General features: G+C 44.3%; 1 protein-coding gene across 3 annotated transcripts in view; it reads left to right on the forward strand.

The window, feature by feature from the left end:
• SH2B1 (SH2B adaptor protein 1) overlaps positions 1 to 10,833 on the forward strand; it is a 15,331-nt gene extending 4,498 nt beyond the window's left edge. For 2 of the 3 annotated variants that reach the window (XM_083376574.1, XM_083376575.1), the window contains 8 exons: positions 1 to 275; positions 408 to 509; positions 1,592 to 1,683; positions 2,521 to 2,627; positions 5,635 to 5,823; positions 6,824 to 7,050; positions 7,220 to 7,391; positions 10,541 to 10,833. The exon at positions 1 to 275 is cut by the window's left edge and continues 651 nt beyond it. In XM_083376574.1, coding sequence (XP_083232700.1) covers positions 1 to 275; positions 408 to 509; positions 1,592 to 1,683; positions 2,521 to 2,627; positions 5,635 to 5,823; positions 6,824 to 7,050; positions 7,220 to 7,391; positions 10,541 to 10,773 — 1,397 coding nt within the window. In that variant the 3' untranslated portion in view covers positions 10,774 to 10,833. Of the gene's footprint in view, positions 276 to 407; positions 510 to 1,591; positions 1,684 to 2,520; positions 2,628 to 5,634; positions 5,824 to 6,823; positions 7,051 to 7,219; positions 7,392 to 7,679; positions 7,789 to 10,540 lie in introns of all 3 variants that reach the window. The other variant, XM_083376576.1, reaches the window with a different exon arrangement.
• The last annotated feature ends 8,891 nt before the right edge of the window (positions 10,834 to 19,724 follow it).

A 19,724-nucleotide genomic window follows, 5' to 3' on the forward strand; every position in this document is an offset into this window, starting at 1 on the left:
CTGGAGCCAACAGTAATTCCAATTCTTCGGGGGGCGGTGACTCGGACCGTTGGACTCACCGATTTGAACGTCTTCGCCTCAACAGAGCCTCCCCAGCCACTCTCCGAGTCGAAGTGGCGAGTGTGCGCCGTGAAGGCCTACTGAACTACATTGTGGCTGATGATGGGTCAGGCGGGGGCAGTAGGACACGCTGGCAGAAATGCCGTCTTCTCCTGCGCAAAGCAGGGAAGGGAGAAGGGGAGGGTTACCTGTTGGAGTTCTACATCCCACCAAAGGTGAGCAATGAATCATTGTGTTCAGGCAAGAGAAAAGCCATGGGGAAAAGCCAAAAGCTTGGGATTCCTAATTGAGGCCTTGAGAATATCGTTATGACAAGTCTTTTTTTTTCCCCCTACCCCAACCATCAGGCACCAAAGCCCCGGGTCAGCATTGCTTGTTCCTGTGTAATGGATGTGCGGACGACAACTCCACTGGAGATGCCAGACAAAGAGAACACTTTTGTGCTGAAGGTCAGAAAAAGACTGATGGGGTACAGTTAAGATTTGGTAATAATTGAAGCATCCCTAGTTATGTATCTATAGTCAAGGGATGCATAGAACTGAACTCCCTCTTCTGTTTGTTGAATCAGTATCTCTTACTAATCTCTGGCTGGAGTTTGTTTTTAGCAGTTGTCTGTTTCTTGCCTCTTGCATTATCAGAAGAGAAAATTAATGGTCCTTTCTATCGTCCCTCTCCAGCTGTGCTGCCTCCATTTGGCGGTGGTGATGTTTCTGAGCAGATTTCCTTCCAAACTTTTTTTATGTCCTTGGGAGGAGAGGAATACATCTCGTCCTTCTGTATATAAAATGGCTTCTTAAATGATGTAACTAGATCAGTACGCATGTTGGAGAAAGGAGTTTGGGTTCTTGGTGATTCTTAAATATTAAAACCTTTGAGAATTCAAGCAATGGAATGCAGATATCCACAAACGCACCTAGCAAAGAAATCACAGCTGAATGACAGGAGGGTTAAGCAGCTGCTAAAATATCTTTTTGGTTGCTGACTTTGATCAGTGTTGGTGCCCTTCTGTCAAAGGCCAGAGATGAAGGTTTTCATATTTTGTGTGTATATATGTATGTAACCACTTTAAGGTAAGAACAGATGGATTAAGTCCTTGGATTTGATTTGTGGTTACGGGCATGCATGATTCTTGAAAATTAATTAGTTAGTTAGTTATGCATGCATGCATGCCTGCCACCTGTCTCTCCTGCAAAGTGACGCCGGGTAGTTTTGCGAGGTATAAAACAAGTAAAAATAATTAAAACATTAAAACTACCAGATGGAAATATTATTAAAAGCAGTACTAAAGCCAAAACTGAGAGAGCAAATGGGATGGGCATCGGGTCTTCATTCAATTCAGTTCAATTGAATGTTTCTCAATTTTTAATATCATGTTTGCAATAAACTTCATAATATCAGCTGAGGTTGCGGGGTGGTGGTGGTGTTCCACCCTCACTGATATGAGTTCATCATTTCAGAGGGAAACGGGGCTTTAGAGTAGAAACCATCCTATAGTATTGTATATTTATTATTTTTTCCCCCTTTCTCCAAGCTCTCAAGTTCCTTGGAATACATCCTTGAGACTGTTGACTCACTGCAGATGCGGTCATGGTTGGCTGACATTCAGGAATGCATGGCCCTGGGGTAAGTTGCCCTAAGCATCAAGAAAGGCCATTGCTCAGTGGTAGAATACCTTGTATACAGGTTTCCCAGATTCAGTCAAGAAGTGCAGAGAGAAGAGTTAGTTATATGGCCTAACAAAAACTTGATGGGGGAACCAAGATTTTCCCTCTGTAGAGTTTGCTGGTTCTCTAAAGGAGATCAGGTGTGGAAAAATGTGTAACTGTTCAGATGTTTAGACAACAGCTCCATCATCTCTCATTAATGGCAAGCTGCTTGGTCCTTTCTCCACAGACTGGGGATATAATAACAAACAATATGATTCATTACCCAGTTTTCTATAAAGCAGTTTCTCATGAGAGCTGGTGGAAGCAAGATTCGGATAAGAGGGAGAGGGAGAACACATATGCAGGTGTTAACAATAATGTTCTTACTATACCTTCGTTGAACAGTGGTGCAACCCTGAGGTTTGGATGGCTGTGGAACAGGTACATGATTCTTGCTCCTTAAAACGAGCGATCGGATAAGAGCTCCAGGTTATTTTGGTTTGTTTTGCTTCCAACAGTAGAAGCTAATGCCTCTGGAAAACTGACAAACAGGGTTTAATAGCGCAGGAAAAATGTGTGTTCAAGTGCTGTGTGGTGGCAAAAATCAAAAGTTGTCCGGTGGCCCCTTTTCCAACTAATACCTATTATTAAAAGGGATAAGCATTTGTGAGCTGCAGCTCACTGTCAGATGCATAGAGTGGCTTGATTGATATAACAAAAGTTAGAATTTTTCTTTGCTGAGGCCAACATCAAATTGTTAGGTATACGTGGTCTTGGAATATGGAAACATTCCTAATGATATTTGTCTTCACAGAGAAAGCACTGATAGCCTGGATCAGCCATGCATGAACCACTCGGATAGTATGCCCAGCCGGGAACTTCCCATGGTGCCGAGTGAGAGCAACGAACAGCTCAGCCAAGGTGTGTATTTGGCACAATGTATAGCTTCTTGATCTCTCGGCAAGGACAAAGAGGCTTTCCAGTGACGTCTTTGTGCGGGTAGTCTGTTTGCATTAGAACAGACATGTCAAACACAAGGCCCGGTGGCCGGATCCGGCCCGCAAAGTGGTTTCATGTGGCCCGCAAAACCATCCTGGAAACAGTGAGGGAATGGCCCCCGTTGCCTTGGCACTTGCCCCAGTCCCATCTCCTTCTGCCAGAGACCCTCAGATCTGTCCCACTCCTGCCCAGGCCCCCATAGGCACCCTTGATGCGAATGATGTAGAGCTGGCCATGCCCGCCCAGTAGGCCATACGCAGTCTAGCCACACCCACCCAGTAGGCCATGCCCACCCAGGCCACACCCACCCGCCCCCCTGAGGGCAACCACAATGCTGATGCGGCCCTCAATGAAATTGAGTTTGACACCCCTGCATTAGAACATGCTACAGAATGCTTCTCTCAAGGACGACATTCTCTACTGTGCAATGTCTTAACCAGCAGGCATGGAAGTACTACCATACATACCTGCAAAATAAGCCAAGAATTGTAGGTGCTACCCCCCCCCCCCCGCACTTCAAATTGAGTTCCACTTACAAGGTAATACGACTTATTTGGGTATATCCCAGGGGTAGGCAACCTCGGCTCTTTTATGACTCGTGGACTTCAACTCCCAGAATTCCTGAGCCAGCATAGCCGAGGTTGCCTACCCCTGGGATATCCCAATTATATTTGTTTATAAGTCCATCTGCAGATAAGGTGATCTTCAAATTTTTAACTAGTATACCTGAAAAATGAATAATCTTATGAATTCCCCTTGAGTAAGCCCAATTGTGAAAATTAAAAAGATACAAAACATTTTGAGGGTTGGCTTATTCACTAGTGGCACATTTTTCATGGTATTTTGGTTTAAAAAAATTTGTGGATTGGCTAATCCGTTGATCTGCTTATCCCTGAGTGTAGTAGTTTTAGGTTGTAATCAGAGTTCTGGCTTTTTCCGCTACATAAAATATCATTTATGGTAATACTATAGTAGAATTCTATGTCTTTTCAGTGATTGCTTTCTTCATGAAAGTTATATGAACCCATGCTTGGCAGCCAGGAAATAAATATTTAAAGATAATGCTGATTTTGTTAACTAAGCGCACAAACAACGAGGTGAAACTTTCCATAAAGTTTGTCCAGCTGAGATGAGATGGCCTGCCTGGACTCTATAACTGTTGGTAATAGGGTGTGTTTTGTGATACAGATAATCCTTGACTTATGACCACAAGTGAGTCCAAAATTTCAAGGCAATTGTTAAATGACTTTTTCCCCATTTTACGACCTTTTTGCCACAGCTGTTAAATGAATTGCTGCAGTTGTTAAGTAAATCATGTGTTGATTAAGCAAATCTGGCTTTCCCCATTGACTTTGCTTGCTGAAAGCTATCTGGGAAGGTTACAAATTGTAATCACACGATCCCAGGATAGCATAACTGTCATAAATACACGCTACTTGCCAAGTGCCTGAATTTTGATTCCATGACCCTGGGGATGCTGGAACAGTTAGTTGTGTGAAAACTGGTCATCAGCCACTTTTTTCACTGCTGTTGTCACTTTGAATGGTGGCTAAACAAATGGTTATAGGTCGAGGACCATCTGTATCTGATAGATCTAGCTATAACTGATTGAAAAGATTAGACAATCAGGCCCACTATGCAGGCTTGCTGGAATCCAAGTGACTATTCCATTAGCATGAATAATGAAAGTGGAATTTTTTCATTCCTTTACCTGTCCTTGCTTTCTGGGTTTGACTAATTAAAATAACAGTGAATATTGATAGAAAAATGACATATTAATTGACTAATAGGAAGCTAAGGATTGTCTTAAACAGAGGAAGTATCATAGTAGGCTTCCGAAGCTTCTGTCTAGATCAGTTTACCAGCTACACCAGGGTCTTCAAACTTGGCCCTCTTATGACTTGTGGACTTCAACTCCCAGAATTCCTCAACCAGGCATGCTGGCTGAGGAATCCTGGGAGTTGAAGTCCACAAGTCATAAAAGGGCCAAGTTCGAAGACCCCTGAGCTACACTAAGCAAAGATACCATAGAGATTTCTCCTAAGCCATTTAAATATTTGATGAAATTTTTAATTTTTTTTAAAAAAAACTTTTTAAAAAGGTTGTTTTTTTTTAAATCAAGAATTTTCTAGGTTGTTTAAAAGTAGGTGGAGCCATCATAGGGCGTGATTGTGAAATCAGAACTGGAGAGACCAGAGTTCAAATCCCAGGACAGATAAGCTTCTTGCGTGACCTTGAGTCAGTAAATTTTAGCTGAATCTTTGTACCTTACAGGATGCTGTGACAATCCAGCAATAGCTGATTACCAGTAAGATTTATTTAGTATGGGTTTTTTTGTTGTTTTTTTACACATTATACCAAAAAGAGCTTTCAGGCACAAACTACACCTTGAAAGATGAGCACGTGAGAAAAATGCAAATTAGTATTAAATCCATGATTTGATATTTATGGGGGGGAAAAAACTCCACATAAAACTTCGGCAAAACACTACTAATTTCCCAAGAAAAACAGGTAAAGGTTAAAAAAAAAATAGAAATCCCTGAAATCAAGCTTGTTGGCAATAATATGGAAGTGCTTTTCCATGGTTGTCTTCTGCAGTGTGTGTTCAACTTCCAATCAAGCCTATAGCTGTAGAGTTTCCTGATGGTCTCCCAGCCAACTAATAATCGGCTTTGGCCTTTCTTAACTTTTTCCAGAACCTGCCAAGGTTAGCTAGGTGCCGTTGATTGCTGTAGATTTAAGAAAAACAGAGCAATAAAGCACAGAGCATGTGCTCTCTTGCGGAGGATGGCAAAGACACCTCCCTCTTTGGGGTCTAGGTACAAAGTGAGGTTATGAACCTCGGAAGAGGAAATGGTCTGGTTTTTAGAAGATGGAAGAGGGAGTACGATTTCCCGGCTCAGCCCAGCTTGTAATGTTTCTTTTCCAGGCGCCTACGGCGGATTGATGGAACGTCCCTCAGCCTCCATGTCTCCCAGCTCAGTCTCTATTGCTGCCTCACCCTTTGATTCAATGGAGCTGCCGCCTCCTCAACTGCTGCCTCGGGTGCCAGTCAGTGAAGGGCAATTTCCCACCGGCTTCCTCCATACAACTTTCCCCGAAACCCCCGAAACCACAGGTAATGCTTTGAAGTGGGATGAGTTGGTGCTTGGTCCAGATTAGGGGAGGCCCCACCCCCGCTCCCGGAGCTCCTATTGGGAGTGGCATCATGGTGGAGGAGAAACAGTAGTCGGCAGTCCCTATGGACAAGCCCAGAGCAGGGCAGGACTAAGGCAGGACTTCCCTCATACCCTCCCTCTCCTTCCTTCCTTCCTTCCCTCCTTCCTTTCCTCCTTTCCTCCTTCCTTCCTTCCTAGGAACAGAGTGGTGGGAAAATATTTGAGATGAGGGAGGGAGAAAAACAGGCAAGAAATGCAGCTGGGGAAGTGTCATCCTTCGTGCGGAATGAAGAAATGCACCATCGCCTGGAAGTGGCCAGCACATGGCCCTCGCCTACTTCACATATCCGGCTTGGTGGGCTCTTGGGGAGGGGATGCCACGAGCAGTGTGAGAGTCGACGTTACTACGCAACGCTGTCCAGCCCCCAACCTGCCTGGTTTTGGCAGGCAGAGAGGTGGTCTCCTCAAAATGCCAAGAAGCTGAGCCAGGTGGCGCGAATCCGAAGAGAAGCACGATGCCACCCAGCCCCCAGCCTGCCCAGTTTCAGCAGGCACTGGGGCGCTCTCCTCACAGCACCAAGAGGCTGAGCCAGGCGGCACAAAGCTGAATGCCACCCAGCCCCCAGCCTGCCTGGTTTCAGAAGGCAGCGGGGCACTGTTTCACAGCACCGAGAGGCTGAGCTGAGTGGCACAAATCTGAAGAGAAGCACAACGCTACCCAGCCCCTAGCCTGTCCGAAGTAAGCAGGGCCACGTGCTGGACACTTCCAGGCAATGGTTTGTATCACTTATCCTGAACGTTCTTCTTCCCAAGACAGCCTCTGAAAACTGTAGGCCATCCGATCAAGGTTTCCTTGGGCCATGCAACTTCAGGATCTCTTGGGTTGAACGTTGTGGAGGCAAGGGCCGGATTCCTCTGAGTGAGCTTTGGCCTTCTTCTGTTGCTTTTCTCCTTGCTCAGGTTCCTTCCTCTTCCAAGCGGAACCCGACCCGGGTGGGGGTAGCCTTGGTGACCCTGAGCACCCACTCTCTGAATACCCATGGTTCCACGGCACCCTGTCCCGTCTCAAAGCCGCCCAGTTGGTGTTGGCAGGAGGAGCAAGCAGCCACGGCGTCTTCTTAGTGCGTCAAAGTGAGACGCGGCGGGGCGAATATGTCCTGACCTTTAACTTCCAGGGGAAAGCCAAGGTGAGTGTGGCGGGGGTAATCCACCAAAGGGTGCTTCTTTTATTTCTTCACTTATTAGATTTCTGGGCCTCCCATCTCGCCTCAAGATTTGGAGGCCTTGGGGAGAGGATAGGCTGGAATCTTGGCCAGGAGAAGTTTCCCCACCCAGCCTCCCTTTTCTTACCCCTAGCACCTGCGCCTCTCCTTGAACGAAGAAGGGCAGTGCCGTGTTCAGCATCTCTGGTTCCAGACAATTTTCGACATGCTGGAGCACTTCCGGGTCCACCCCATCCCCCTCGAATCAGGGGGCTCCAGCGACGTGACGCTTGTCAGCTACGTGGTGGCTTCACAAAGGCTGCACGGTGAGCGTAGGGATGAAGTGGGGCTGCGGGGTGGAAAGAGCATAGACACGATTGCTAGTCCATGTCATGCTCCATTATCTCCCTCCCATCTTTTCCCACTGTCGTTACGCTCTGCCCCTCCTTGGTTACTCCACTCCTCGTCCAGCCTTCTCTTCCAGCCCTATGCGGCCATGCATGGTAGCAGGAGGGAGGATAAACCCGTTCACACGCCCACCCACCCCATGTTCGCTGCTCCCTCTCTTCCTCACCTCCCAATCCCTATTTCTGATGTGGGCATCTCTGTCACAGGCCGGGACCGGGCTGGGAGCCGAGCGCCAGTGTCTGGGTTCAGTGGGCACCCCGACTCGCCCCCCAACCTCATCTCCATCCTTGCTGCTGCCTCCGCGGGTGACTGCGTGTAAGTGTGCAATAGCTACCACAGGAGGAAGGCAGGGATATGACCGTGTGTGTGCGTGTGTCACGGCCCCCCACGCCATAGCCATCGCTATCCATGGGTCATGTGAATGCAGTGTCTACGCCATCCACTGTGTCTGACACCAGGAGGCAGGGAAGAGATTTCAGGTGCTCCTTCTGGCGTTTCCAGGTAGGACTAAGAAAAGGCTTTTGTACAGAACCCCGAAGAGTCCCTAATAGTTTCTTTAACTGAATGGAACCATAGTCTGGCTTGGCATAAGGCAACTTCTCTTGTTCTGGAGAGGGGGATCCTAGAACTATTGTTTCAGTTATCACCTGGGCAAATCCTCCTATAATTCAGTTGTATTAGATGTAGCAGAACTCTGCAGAGAAGCCTCAGTTAACTCTGCAGAACAGCCCAAAGTTAAAGGTTTATCTACCCAAACTCCAAATAATAGAGCAGTGCTGCCTCTTTTACTCCCCTCTGCTAGAAATTTACTAACTCAGGTGGCTGAAACAATCCTGAATTTGGTGATATTTCCCTCTTTGTCTCCCCTCCCCTCCCGGGCAGGGTTATAATGTAACGTGAAGAATACTATTTATTAAACCTCTTTTCGACCAGCCAGATCCTTCATAACGGTTTGGGTTAGACTGCCTTCCCCATTTGCGGGTGTTAACGAGAGTGATAAGCCAAGGCATCTAATGAATTCTAGGTTTGAGAAAAGTTTTATTAGGGCAACAGAGAGTAGAAAAAAGGCCAACATGATTGCCTTAACTTTTGTCCCCACTATGAAGCACAGGAAGGTATCCATAATTGAAAAGTCTTATATCTCCTAAATATGTTCTAGAAATAAGGTAGGTACAGTATATCGCATAGGTATTGTCTACTACTACTACTACTACTACTACTAATAATAATAATAATAAAACCTTTGTTGTCAAAGTACAACATGTGTACATTGAGATTAGCTGAGCCTCCCCCCCCCGTGCTCTCTCCCCCCAACACACAGTGACAACAAACCCTCCATCCCACCACACCATGTGAACCAACCACACCACACACCGGCCTCCCAAGTCAATTTGCATAAGATTATGTCCCATTTAAAAGCCTAACAGCCCATGGATAAAAGCTATTTTTCAGCCTGTTGGTACGGCTGGCTATATTCCTATATCTCCTACCGGATGGTAGGAGAGTAAAGAGATACCGTCCAGGTATCTTGTAGGGGAGAAAAAAAAAGAAAAGTACAACATATTTCTGAAATAGCACATGATATTTGTAATAGAGACTAAACGTTTATGCTTTTAAAAATTGCCAGTTTTCCCAACTTTAAACAGTAGAATCTTCAGCATTTATTATGTAGGTTGGAGTTTCATAGGACAAAATAAATCATATTATGGCTTCACCTGGTATATTTAGCCATTCCTTAAAAGTAGTTTAATGAATGAATTATCTAATATTGCCAGCATAAAATACATGAAGAATCCCTTCTAATTTTAGAAGTATTTGAAATTCTCTCTTCACTGGCAGGCATATACATAGAATGAAGGCTACTGCTAAGCTTGTAAGCCGCCCTGAGTCTTCGGAGAAGGGCGAGATATAAATGGAACTAAAATAAATAATAAAATAATAAATAAAATAAATTGTGTTCTGATGCTCATATTTCACAGTATATTGCTATTCTGTGAGAGGTGAATAGAGCAGTATTTCTCAACCTTATCAATTTTATGATGTATGGACTGCAACTCCCAGAATTCGTCAGCCAGGCAGTTATGGAATTATGGGAGTTGAATCCACACCTCTTAAATTTGCTGAGGTTGAGACATGCTGGTATAGAATAATGGACAGAATTTCAATGCTGGCAATTTATCATGCCTTCCATCTCTCCATAATGATCCACCTTTTTCTATTAATATTTGGAACTGCAGTCTCTGAATGGTATCCATCCAATAAGAAACTTAATACATTACAACAGCTGAGGATTTCACCTTGTTGAATGATAGTTCAGAGAGCTGTATGTCCTTAAAATGCACTAACTGTAGATTGACAGTAAAAATACCTAAAAATTAAATAGGTAAGATTGTTTTGAGTAGGTAATAGTCCTAATAATAATCTAGTTCAAACAATTTCTGACCGCACATAAGTCCTGGCTTAAGTAAACCTGATTTTAAGGATATAGTTCAAAATGTAATGCGCCCATTCTTGCACATGTGTAAGACGTCCGTGCTTTTGCGCATGAGCAGAGTGTGCAATCCGGTATAATCAGTTTGCAAAAGGTTCCTGGAATAGGAACCTGACTAACCCAAGGGACTGCTTTACAAATGATTTAAGCTCATTTTATGCGGAAGCACTATGCTCTGTGCCAATTTTGCATGTTGTAATGGATTATAGAAAACGCCTGTTTTTCTGTAACTTTTTTTAAAAATGTGGCGCGCAGCCCCAAGGGACATTAACCAGCCCTTGTCTATTATACAGTCTTGCAACAATAGTAACTTGATTTCATTCAGGGGCTACTGCAGAAAAACATATTTTAGAAGCCCAATCGACACAATACAACCATTTCCAGACAATTCCTGAACGGTGGCATCTGACAAGTCCTGGATACCGTAACATAGTTGATGCCGCATCTGTTCACCGAGGAGAATGTCTTGCTGAGATATAAATACGGGCTCTCAAGTGTCTGCTCCTCCTTCCTACCCTTAAACCCAGACCATCCTGTCTCTCTATCTGTCCATCTGCCTCTTCTCTCCCTCCACAGAGCCGAGCATCTCTCGTAACCTGCCACTGCCACCTCCTCTCCCTCCAGCCCGGCCACCTCACGCTCCTCTGGACCATGGACTGCTGGAGCCGAAAGGGCAGAGTGAGGAAGAGGCCCAGATGGAGCCAGAGGTGGATGAGGGAGCATCGGTGAGAGTCGGGGGATCCCTTCCTCTGCCAGAGGAGTCAGAAGGGCGAGCCAGGGCTGTGAACAACCAGTACTCATTTGTTTGAACCCAGCGGCGATACGGAGAAAGAAAGGAAAAAAAAAAGAAAGGAAAAAAAGAAAGAAAAGGGAACAAGCCCTTTTTGCTCTAACCATTACTAGGTGGAAGATCTGAGGCTGACCATAGGTACCAGATGGGCTTGAACACCCAACAGACTTTCCTTGAGAAATCCTTGAGGTGGGGATGGGCCTCATCCCCTAGTTCTTCCTGCCCCCTTTCCCTGGCTATGGCGTGAGCCTCACTTTTGCTTACCCCCCTCCCCCCCCCCTCTCCCCACCCAATCTAGGTACACAACCCCTCTTGGGGGATCTGCTATCCGCTTTCATCCCCTCACAGTCTGCACTGTTTTGGTCCTGCTTGGGTTGTTGGAGAAATTGGCCTGTTCTTTCCCTCTCGCCGCCTCCTCCTCCTCCTCCTCCTCCTCCTCCTCCTCCTCCTCATACCACCCCCCACCCCTGCCTTTCTTCAAGCCTCTGCAGTTGGATAGTCCACAAGAAACACTAACTGGAGGAAATGGGAGTGGTGGTAGCTCCAGGATAAATGTTGACTTCCATCATTTGTTACCCTTGCCTTTCTTGGTGAATGTATGGAGTTTTCTGAATGTAATCCTTTCCTCTCCCAGTTTCCTCTTGTTAGGGAAAGTTGGCTGCTTTCCCCCCCTCAATTCAAATATATATTTATATTCTGTTTTCTCTTCTTTTCTTTTCTTTCTTTCTTTTTTTTTGCTTCCTTCCCTCCAAATCATGGGAACTGGTCACTTATTAAAACAGTCTACACCCCAGGGAATGGTTTTGTGCTATGAAAATGCAGCTTTTTGGGGAGACTGTCCTCTTGTTCCCACTGCTGCCCTCCTTCCCCTCCTCTTTTAAGATTTATTTTTCTACTGTGGACTAGTTGGACTGCTCAGCCCCCCCCCGCCCCCCTGCCTTTTCAATTTTCTTTTCTCTCTCCCTTTTTTAATTCTGGGATACAGTTCTGTGTTTTGTTTATGGGGGGGAGTTTGTATAAAAAAAATAAAGGAAACATCATTTTAACTTTTTAAAGTGAACTTTTTTAAAGAAAAAAATATAGTAAGTAAAATGAATAAAAACGGAAAGGTAGGGGAGCAGCTTGTTTATTTTGGGGTAAGATGAATGTTTGTCAGGCGTCCTTTTGCTTTAAACTAATTTTCCTGCCTTGATTGGCAAATATGTGATCAAATGAAGATGTTACTTTACATTTACAGTAGTCGCTTAAAAGAGCCTAATTGGGGCCAGCAACTCCACCACTAAGCAAAATGATCCCTAAGTGGGATGACCACAAAGTCACATCACTACACTTGCTTTTCGGCCAGAAAAACACAAGACGAGTCAGTTTCACATCTCTGGTTTGGTTTTGGCGTTGTTTGCCTCCTAACCACTCCCCAAATGCTGGACTGCCTTGTTACTGTCTTAAAGTAATCTGATTGCACCACAGCCCAGGGTTTCAATGCTGCAGATGTTTTGTGGAAACAGCTGACAGGTGAAACTCGAAAAATTAGAATATCATGCAAAAGTTCATTTATTTCAGTAATGCAACTTAAAAGGGGAAACTAATATATGAGATAGACTCATTACATGCAAAGCAAGATAGTTCAAGCCCTGATTTGTCATAATTGTGATGATTATGGCGTACAGCTCATGAAAACCCCAAATCCACAATCTCAGAAAATTAGAATATTGTGAAAAGGTGCAATATTCTAGGCTCAAAGTGTCCCACTCTAATCAGCTAATTAAGCCATAACACCTGCAAAGGGTTCCTGAGCCTTTAAATGGTCTCTCAGTCTGGTTCAGTAGGAAGCACAATCATGGGGAAGACTGCTGACCTGACAGTTGTGCAGAAAACCACCATTGACACCCTCCGTAAAGAGGGAAAGCCTCAAAAGGTAATTGCAAAAGAAGTTGGATGTTCCCAAAGTGCTGTATCAAAGCACATTAATAGAAAGTTGCATGGAAGGGAAAAGTGTGAAAGAAAAAGGTGCACAAGCAGCAGGGATGACCACAGCCTGGAGAGGATTGTCAGGAAAAGGCCATTCCAAAGTGTTGGGGACTTTCACAAGGAGTGGACTGAGGCTGGAGTCAGTGCATCAAGAGCCACCACACATAGACGGATCCTGGACATGGGCTTCAAATGTCGTATTCCTCTTGTCAAGCCGCTCCTGAACAACAAACAACGTCAGAAGCGTCTTACCTGGGCTAAAGAAAAACAGACCTGGTCTGTTGCTCAGTGGTCCAAAGTCCTCTTTTCTGATGAGAGCAACTTTTGCATCTCATTTGGAAACCAAGGACCCAGAGTCTGGAGGAAGAATGGAGAGGCACACACTGCAAGATGCTTGAAGTCCAGTGTGAAGTTTCCACAGTCTGTGTTGATTTGGGGAGCCATGTCATCTGCTGGTGTTGGTCCACTGTGCTTCATTAAGTCCAGGGTCATCGCAGCTGTCTACCAGGAGATTTTGGAGCACTTCATGCTTCCTTCCGCAGATGAGCTTTATGGGGATGCTGACTTCATTTTCCAGCAGGACTTGGCACCTGCCCACACTGCCAAAAGCACCAAAACCTGGTTCAATGACCGTGGGATTACTGAGCTTGACTGGCCAGCAAACTCGCCTGACCTGAACCCCATAGAGAATCTGTGGGGCATTGTTGAAAGATGAGAGACATGAGACCGAACAATGCAGAAGAGCTGAAGGCCGCTATTGAAGCATCCTGGTCTTCCATAACACCTCAGCAGTGCCACAGGCTGATAGCTTCCATGCCACGCCGCATTGAGGTAGTAATTGCTGCAAAAGGGGCCCAAACCAAGTACTGAGTACATATGCATGCGTATACTTTTCAGAGGTCCGACATTGTTCTATGTACACTCCTTGTTTTATTGATTGCATGTAATATTCTAATTTTCTGAGATTGTGGATTTGGGGTTTTCATGAGCTGTACGCCATAATCATCACAATTATGACAAATCACAGCTTGAACTATCTTGCTTTGCATGTAATGAGTCTATCTCATATATTAGTTTCCCCTTTTAAGGTGCATTACTGAAATAAATGAACTTTCGCGCGATATTCTAATTTTTTGAGTTTCACCTGTATAGTGCTCTCTTGAAATCTGTTTATCTCCAGGCTTTGCTTTGATGGGATTGGGGGGCGCGAGGAGGAATGAAAAAAAACCAAGTGATTTCTATAGGCAATCTCTGACTCTTTCCTGCTGCCAGGCTATCAATATGTGGAACAGGGCTTTTCAACCTTTTCACCCATTGTACCATTTTTAGGATATGGCAACATCCGAGCACCACCAGTCACCTAGCAAGATGTCAAAAACTCGATGACCAAAAAAAAAAAAGGAAAAAAGTGATGAAGTACAGGTAGTCCTCGACTTACAACAGTTCGCTTAGTGACTGTTCAAAGTTACAATGGCACCGAAAAAAGTGCCCCCCCAAGCCACCGCCGAGCAAGACAACTGCCTGCCTGCCCAGCAGCGCTCTTCCTCCTGTCCGAGGTTTCCATTGTTGTGAGCATTTCTGTTGAGGATTGGCAGCGGGGGTGGGGTGGGGTGTGTTTGGTTTTATTCCCTCCCCGTCTGCTGGGTGGTTGCAGTAGGTTTTGGTCACTTCACATGACCCTAGGACACTGTGACCGTCATAAATATGAATCAGCTGCCAAGCATCTGAATGTAAATCACAAGACCCTGGAGATGCTGCAACATTCCAGCTGGTCGGCGCTTCTTCTGGCCTCAGCAGAAGCGCCAGGATCAGCACTGAGTTCCAGCTGGAGCCTGGCGCTGATCCTGACGCTTCCGCTGAGCCCTGACAGCCCTGAAGAGGCGCTGATCCTGGCACTTCCGCTGAGCCCTGACAGCCCTGCAGCTCCAGCCATCTCTCGCACAGGCTTGTGCAGTGCTGCCACCAGTTCAGCTCATTCCCCTCCCCCGCTACCACTTTTCTAGGATGGTCACGTACTACCTGCCAGGTGCCAATGTACCACAGGTGGTACCCATACTACTGGTTGAAAAGCCCTGATGTAGAAGAACAAATTGATTTTTCCCTTTTGAAAGCTTTTCCACTCCAATCTTCCCTGTGGAAGGGGGGAGAAAGGGTCAGAGAAAGGAGAGATTGTGATTACATTGCAGTTTACAGGGCAGTTAAAACCATGAAATACAGAACTTAAAATCAATTAAAACAATTCATTAAATTCAAGCCCCAAAAGTAAATCTAAAACCCAATTAAGATTAAACACCCCTCAGTCTGGGCCAAACAGCTCGAAGAGCCAAGTTTTCAGGTCCCGGCGAAATGAGCGAAGGTCGGGGGCAGTCCTAAGCTCTGTATGAAGTTGGTTCCATAGGGCAGGCGCACCCACAGAGAACGCCCTTCCCCTGGGAATAACCCGCCGGCATTCATTAACCGGCGGTACCCTGAGAAGGCCCTCCCTGTGGGAGTGCACAGGACGATGGGAGGATGATGCCAGCAGCAGGTATTCCCTTAGATAGTCCAGACCCAAGCCATTTAGGGCTTTATAGGTCATTACCAGCACCTTGAATCTCACCCGGATGGGCAGCGAAACATCTCAAACCAACAAGAAAAATAAGTCCAGTTGCCATGACTCATCTTCCAGACAGTCCTACTGCATGACTGAGAATCGTATCAGTCAACACAGCCTACGTATCAGGAAGGTTGCTGGAATTGGGTATGTCGGGTTTAATGAAGAGAAGGGCGAGGGGTGACATGATAGCAGTGTTCCAATATCTCAGGTGCTGCCACAAAGAAGAGGGAGTCAAGCTATTCTCCAAAGCACCTGAAAGCAGGACAAGAAGCAACGGATGGAAACTAGTCAAGGAGAGAAGCAACCTAGAACTAAGGAGAAACTTCCTGACAGTTAGAACAATTAACCAGTGGAGCAACCTGCCTCCAGAAGCGGTGAATGCTCCAACACTGGAAGTTGTTAAGAAGAGACTGGACAGCCATTTGGGTATAGGGTTTCCTGCCTGAGCAGCGGGTTGGACTAGATGACCTCCAAGGTCCCTTCCAACTTTTTATTATTATTATTAGCCACTTAATTGCTACCTGCTTAAACTGTGCATTAGCAATATCACGAGAAGTTTCTAGGATAAGGCATTTTATAGTAATGGCAAAGGCTGCAGGCCCATCTCCAAAGAGCTATATGTTCCTGTGCCCATGATTATTAAATAAGATGTTTAAGGTCCATGGGATTGTAGCCTTGAACATGGCCACAAGAGGAAAATTGACTCCAGATTGAACAGAAGGATAGTCTGAATGGTGAATGGTGAAAAAATAACCAAGGAAAATTTCAAAAGGAAATCCTGGATGACCTCTACAATCAAGTACAACAATATCAAGTTGCACCATCCACTGCTATCTGAAAGTGGTATCCATGATAGAAGACCCCATTTTTGAAAGACTGACAGAAAAAGCAGAGTAGGGTTTAATAAACTGCTACTATGAGAAGCCACAATCCTAAGAGAATGTCCTTTGGAGAGATGAAACACAATTAGAACTTTTTCGTAAGTCACAGCACATCTAGGGGCACAAAAGAAAAGTGATACTTTAAAAGAGAAGAAAATTACGTTTGTAAAACGTGGAGGAGGAGAGTCCATAATGTTCTGGGGTTGCTTTGCTGTCTCCAGCACCAGATGACTTGAGTCTCTGATGAGCACTATGAAATCAAGATTATCAAGACATTCTGGAGCAAAAACAATACAATGTTAGTCACAGATCCTGGGTCCTCTAGCAGGTAAAATGACCCAAAATATACATTTAAGAGAACCCAAAAATGGTAGAAAAGCAAACACTGGATTCTTCTGGAGTGGCCTGTTATGAGTCCTAATCTGAATCCAATAGAACATCTATGAAAAGAGCTGAAACACGGAGTTGGAAGAAAGAACCCATCATACTTACGGACGGTAAGACCATCCAAGTCTGGTGAATACCTCAATGGAGTTGCACTAGACTAGAGAATGAATACCAAGGCCGCAAGCCAGAGTTTCCCTACCTTGGCAATTTTAAGATGCATGGACTTCAACTCCCAGAATTCCCCAGAGCTCAAAGCCCAGCAGTCTTAAAATTGCCAAGATTGGCAAACCTTGCTTTAAGTTAAACTGGGAAGGTTCAAATCTGCAAAAGGTTCTTTTGAGCGCTCAGAAACATGAAGTTATTTCATTTCTGACCTTGAAGCTAAAGCATTGCACAGTCTTAAAAACAAAATTCCAGAAACAAGTAAGCCACTTGCCAAGGAAATTATGGTTGTTCCACTGTGATAACTAGAGCACATCTTAACTCTAGGGTGATATATGCTCTTAAGGCCAAAGCATGAACCCAGCCAGCTGTAGTTATTCAACAAATTGTGGCACAGTGTGATGTGCAAATACGATTATTGTTATTTCCTATGTTTTTTTTATTTTTTAGATTATTTTCAGATACGTGTAAGAAGCATTCTTTTATCATGTTAATTAAGCGAGCTATCTGCAGCTACAGTTGGTGAGGGGTAATTTCATAAATCCTAGCATCTAATCAAGCAGAATATTAATACTAATACTAATTAATTAATACTAATTCATGCTAATAGAGAACAGCAATAATCATTGTTGTTTTGGCAGTATTTTGAATTTCTATGCAGCCAAGGTGACAGCATGCAAAATCTGGAATGGGGAATGTTTCTTAATTTATTGAATTGAGAGTTCATGGAGCCCTACGTAGGCCAGAAGGGGGTGCTGTTGACCTTCGTAGGTGTAGCGAACCTTAACTAACTTAATCATAACATGCTAATTAGCCACTTAACTTTAGAATAACCTTTCCCAATCTGGTGCCTTCCAGAGTAGTTGGGCTAAATTTCAAATTCTTAATCAGTTCAGCCATTTCAGGTTGAAGCAGCTGCAAACTCAGGTAGGGAAGCAGATAAAATCCAAATGCATACAGCCAAGGCTTTTTTTCCTCATAGAACGCTCAGAACGGAGTTCCGGCACCTTTTTCTTTTACAAAAAAAGCACTGCATACAGCCCACATCAAGCATAAATAGCTCTGTTTTGAAGTTTTGCTGGCTCTTTTAGCAGGAATGTATGTACGGTAAGTCTTTAATTTCTGAATAAGAACCTGAGCTTTGGGGCAACATCAGTTCTTTAACCCCTTTATTACTAACTATCATGTTTAAATGCTATTTGAATTAGGATAAGTTACCTATTCAATAATTTTGGTAGAAGGGAATTGGTTGAATTTTGGAAGTATTGCTATTTATCGTATCTGTGTTGGTCTGGAACACATACAGATAATCCTTGACTTATGACCATAATTGAGACTGGAATTTCTGTTGCTAAGCAAGGCAGTTGTTAAGTGAGTCGTGCTTAATTTTATGACATTAATTTGCCAGGTTAAGTAAATCACTGCAATTTTCAAGTGACTCGCTCCAATTATTAAGCAAATCCAGCTTCCCTCATTGTCTTCGGTTGTTGGAAGCTGGCTGGGAAAGTCACCAATGGCAATTATGTGACCTCAGGATGCTGCAACTATGCTGATCTTGTCTTCACAAATTTTGTTAAAATAATAAGCACCAAAAAAGGGTTCTAATTCCACCTGTAAGAAACAGCCTGCCTCACCTGCTTTTGAGTTTTAAGAATGCAAATTATAGTAATATCAATTTTTACCTAAGGAAAATCGTATGTCTGGAAATGAAGCTTTGGTTCAAAAGTGCAAGAACAGATTTTTTTTTTAAAAAAAGTATTCATAAAATCATAACAAGTAAAATTTTAAAAAGCCCTGAAAATATAAAGCTTTCCTCTATACAACGACAACAACAACAACAACAACAACAACAACAACAACAATAATAATAATAATAATAATAATAATAATAATAATAATAATAATAGAGTTGGAAAGACCTTGGAGGTCTTCTAGTCCAATCCCCTGCTCAGGCAGATAACCCTATACCATTTCAGGTACAGCAGAATAAGACTCAGCAGAAGTACTCTGAAATAAAATTTCTAAATAAAACTTGTCTTCATTTGTAAAATTTCTAAAGCTTTCAAAAGGTCAAAATAAGTTCAAATTTCTACAGGAAGCATCTTTCACACAATAGGGATAATTATATCTATGTTATGTATGTGTAGGGACGCGGTGGCTCAGTGGATTAGGACGCTGAGCTTGTCGACCAGAATGTTGGCAGTTTGGCGGGTCGAATCCCGAGTGCCGCGTAACAGAGTGAGCGCCTGTTACTCGTCCCAGCTTCTGCCAACCTAGCAGTTTGAAAGCACGTAAAAGGCAAGTAGAAAAATAGGGACCACTACGGTGGGAAGGTAACAGCGTTCCGTGCGCCTTTGGCGTCTAGTCATGCCGGCCACATGACCATGGAGACGTCCTTGGACAAGAGCTGGCTCTTTGGCTTTGAAATGGAGATAAGCACCGGCCCCTAGAGTCGGAAACGACTAGCACGCATGTGCGGGGGAACCTTTCCCTTTACCCAGTGCTTTTTTTGTAAAAGAAAAAGGTGCAGGAACTCACACATGTCATACAACCCGCCTTGCCTACCCTACAAGGTTCTATCCAAAAAAGATGCCGGAACTCCATTCTGAGCGTTCTATGAGAAAAAAAGCCCTGCCTTTACCTATGTATGTGTACACTTTTGAGAGCAGGCAACAGAATTTCATTTTTAATGTGCACGATAAAAAAAAAGACAATAAAGGTTACCTATCTACTACTGAAAAGCAAACTCTACCAGCCTTCACTCCCTATACCAGGGGTAGGCAACCTTGGCTCTTTTATGACTCGTGGATTTCAACTCCCAGAATTCCTGAGCCAGCATGGCTCAGCTTGGAAGCCTTTCCCTTTCCCCTCAGCATGGCTGGCTCAGGAATTCTGGGAGTTGAAGTCCACGAGTCATAAAAAGAGCCAAGGTTGTCTACACCTGCCCTATACCTTGCAAAAGGAGGTGGGGGGGAG

Source organism: Vipera ursinii (genome assembly GCF_947247035.1).
Source record: "Vipera ursinii genome assembly, chromosome: Z".
In the NCBI taxonomy this organism is placed as follows: domain Eukaryota; kingdom Metazoa; phylum Chordata; class Lepidosauria; order Squamata; family Viperidae; genus Vipera; species Vipera ursinii.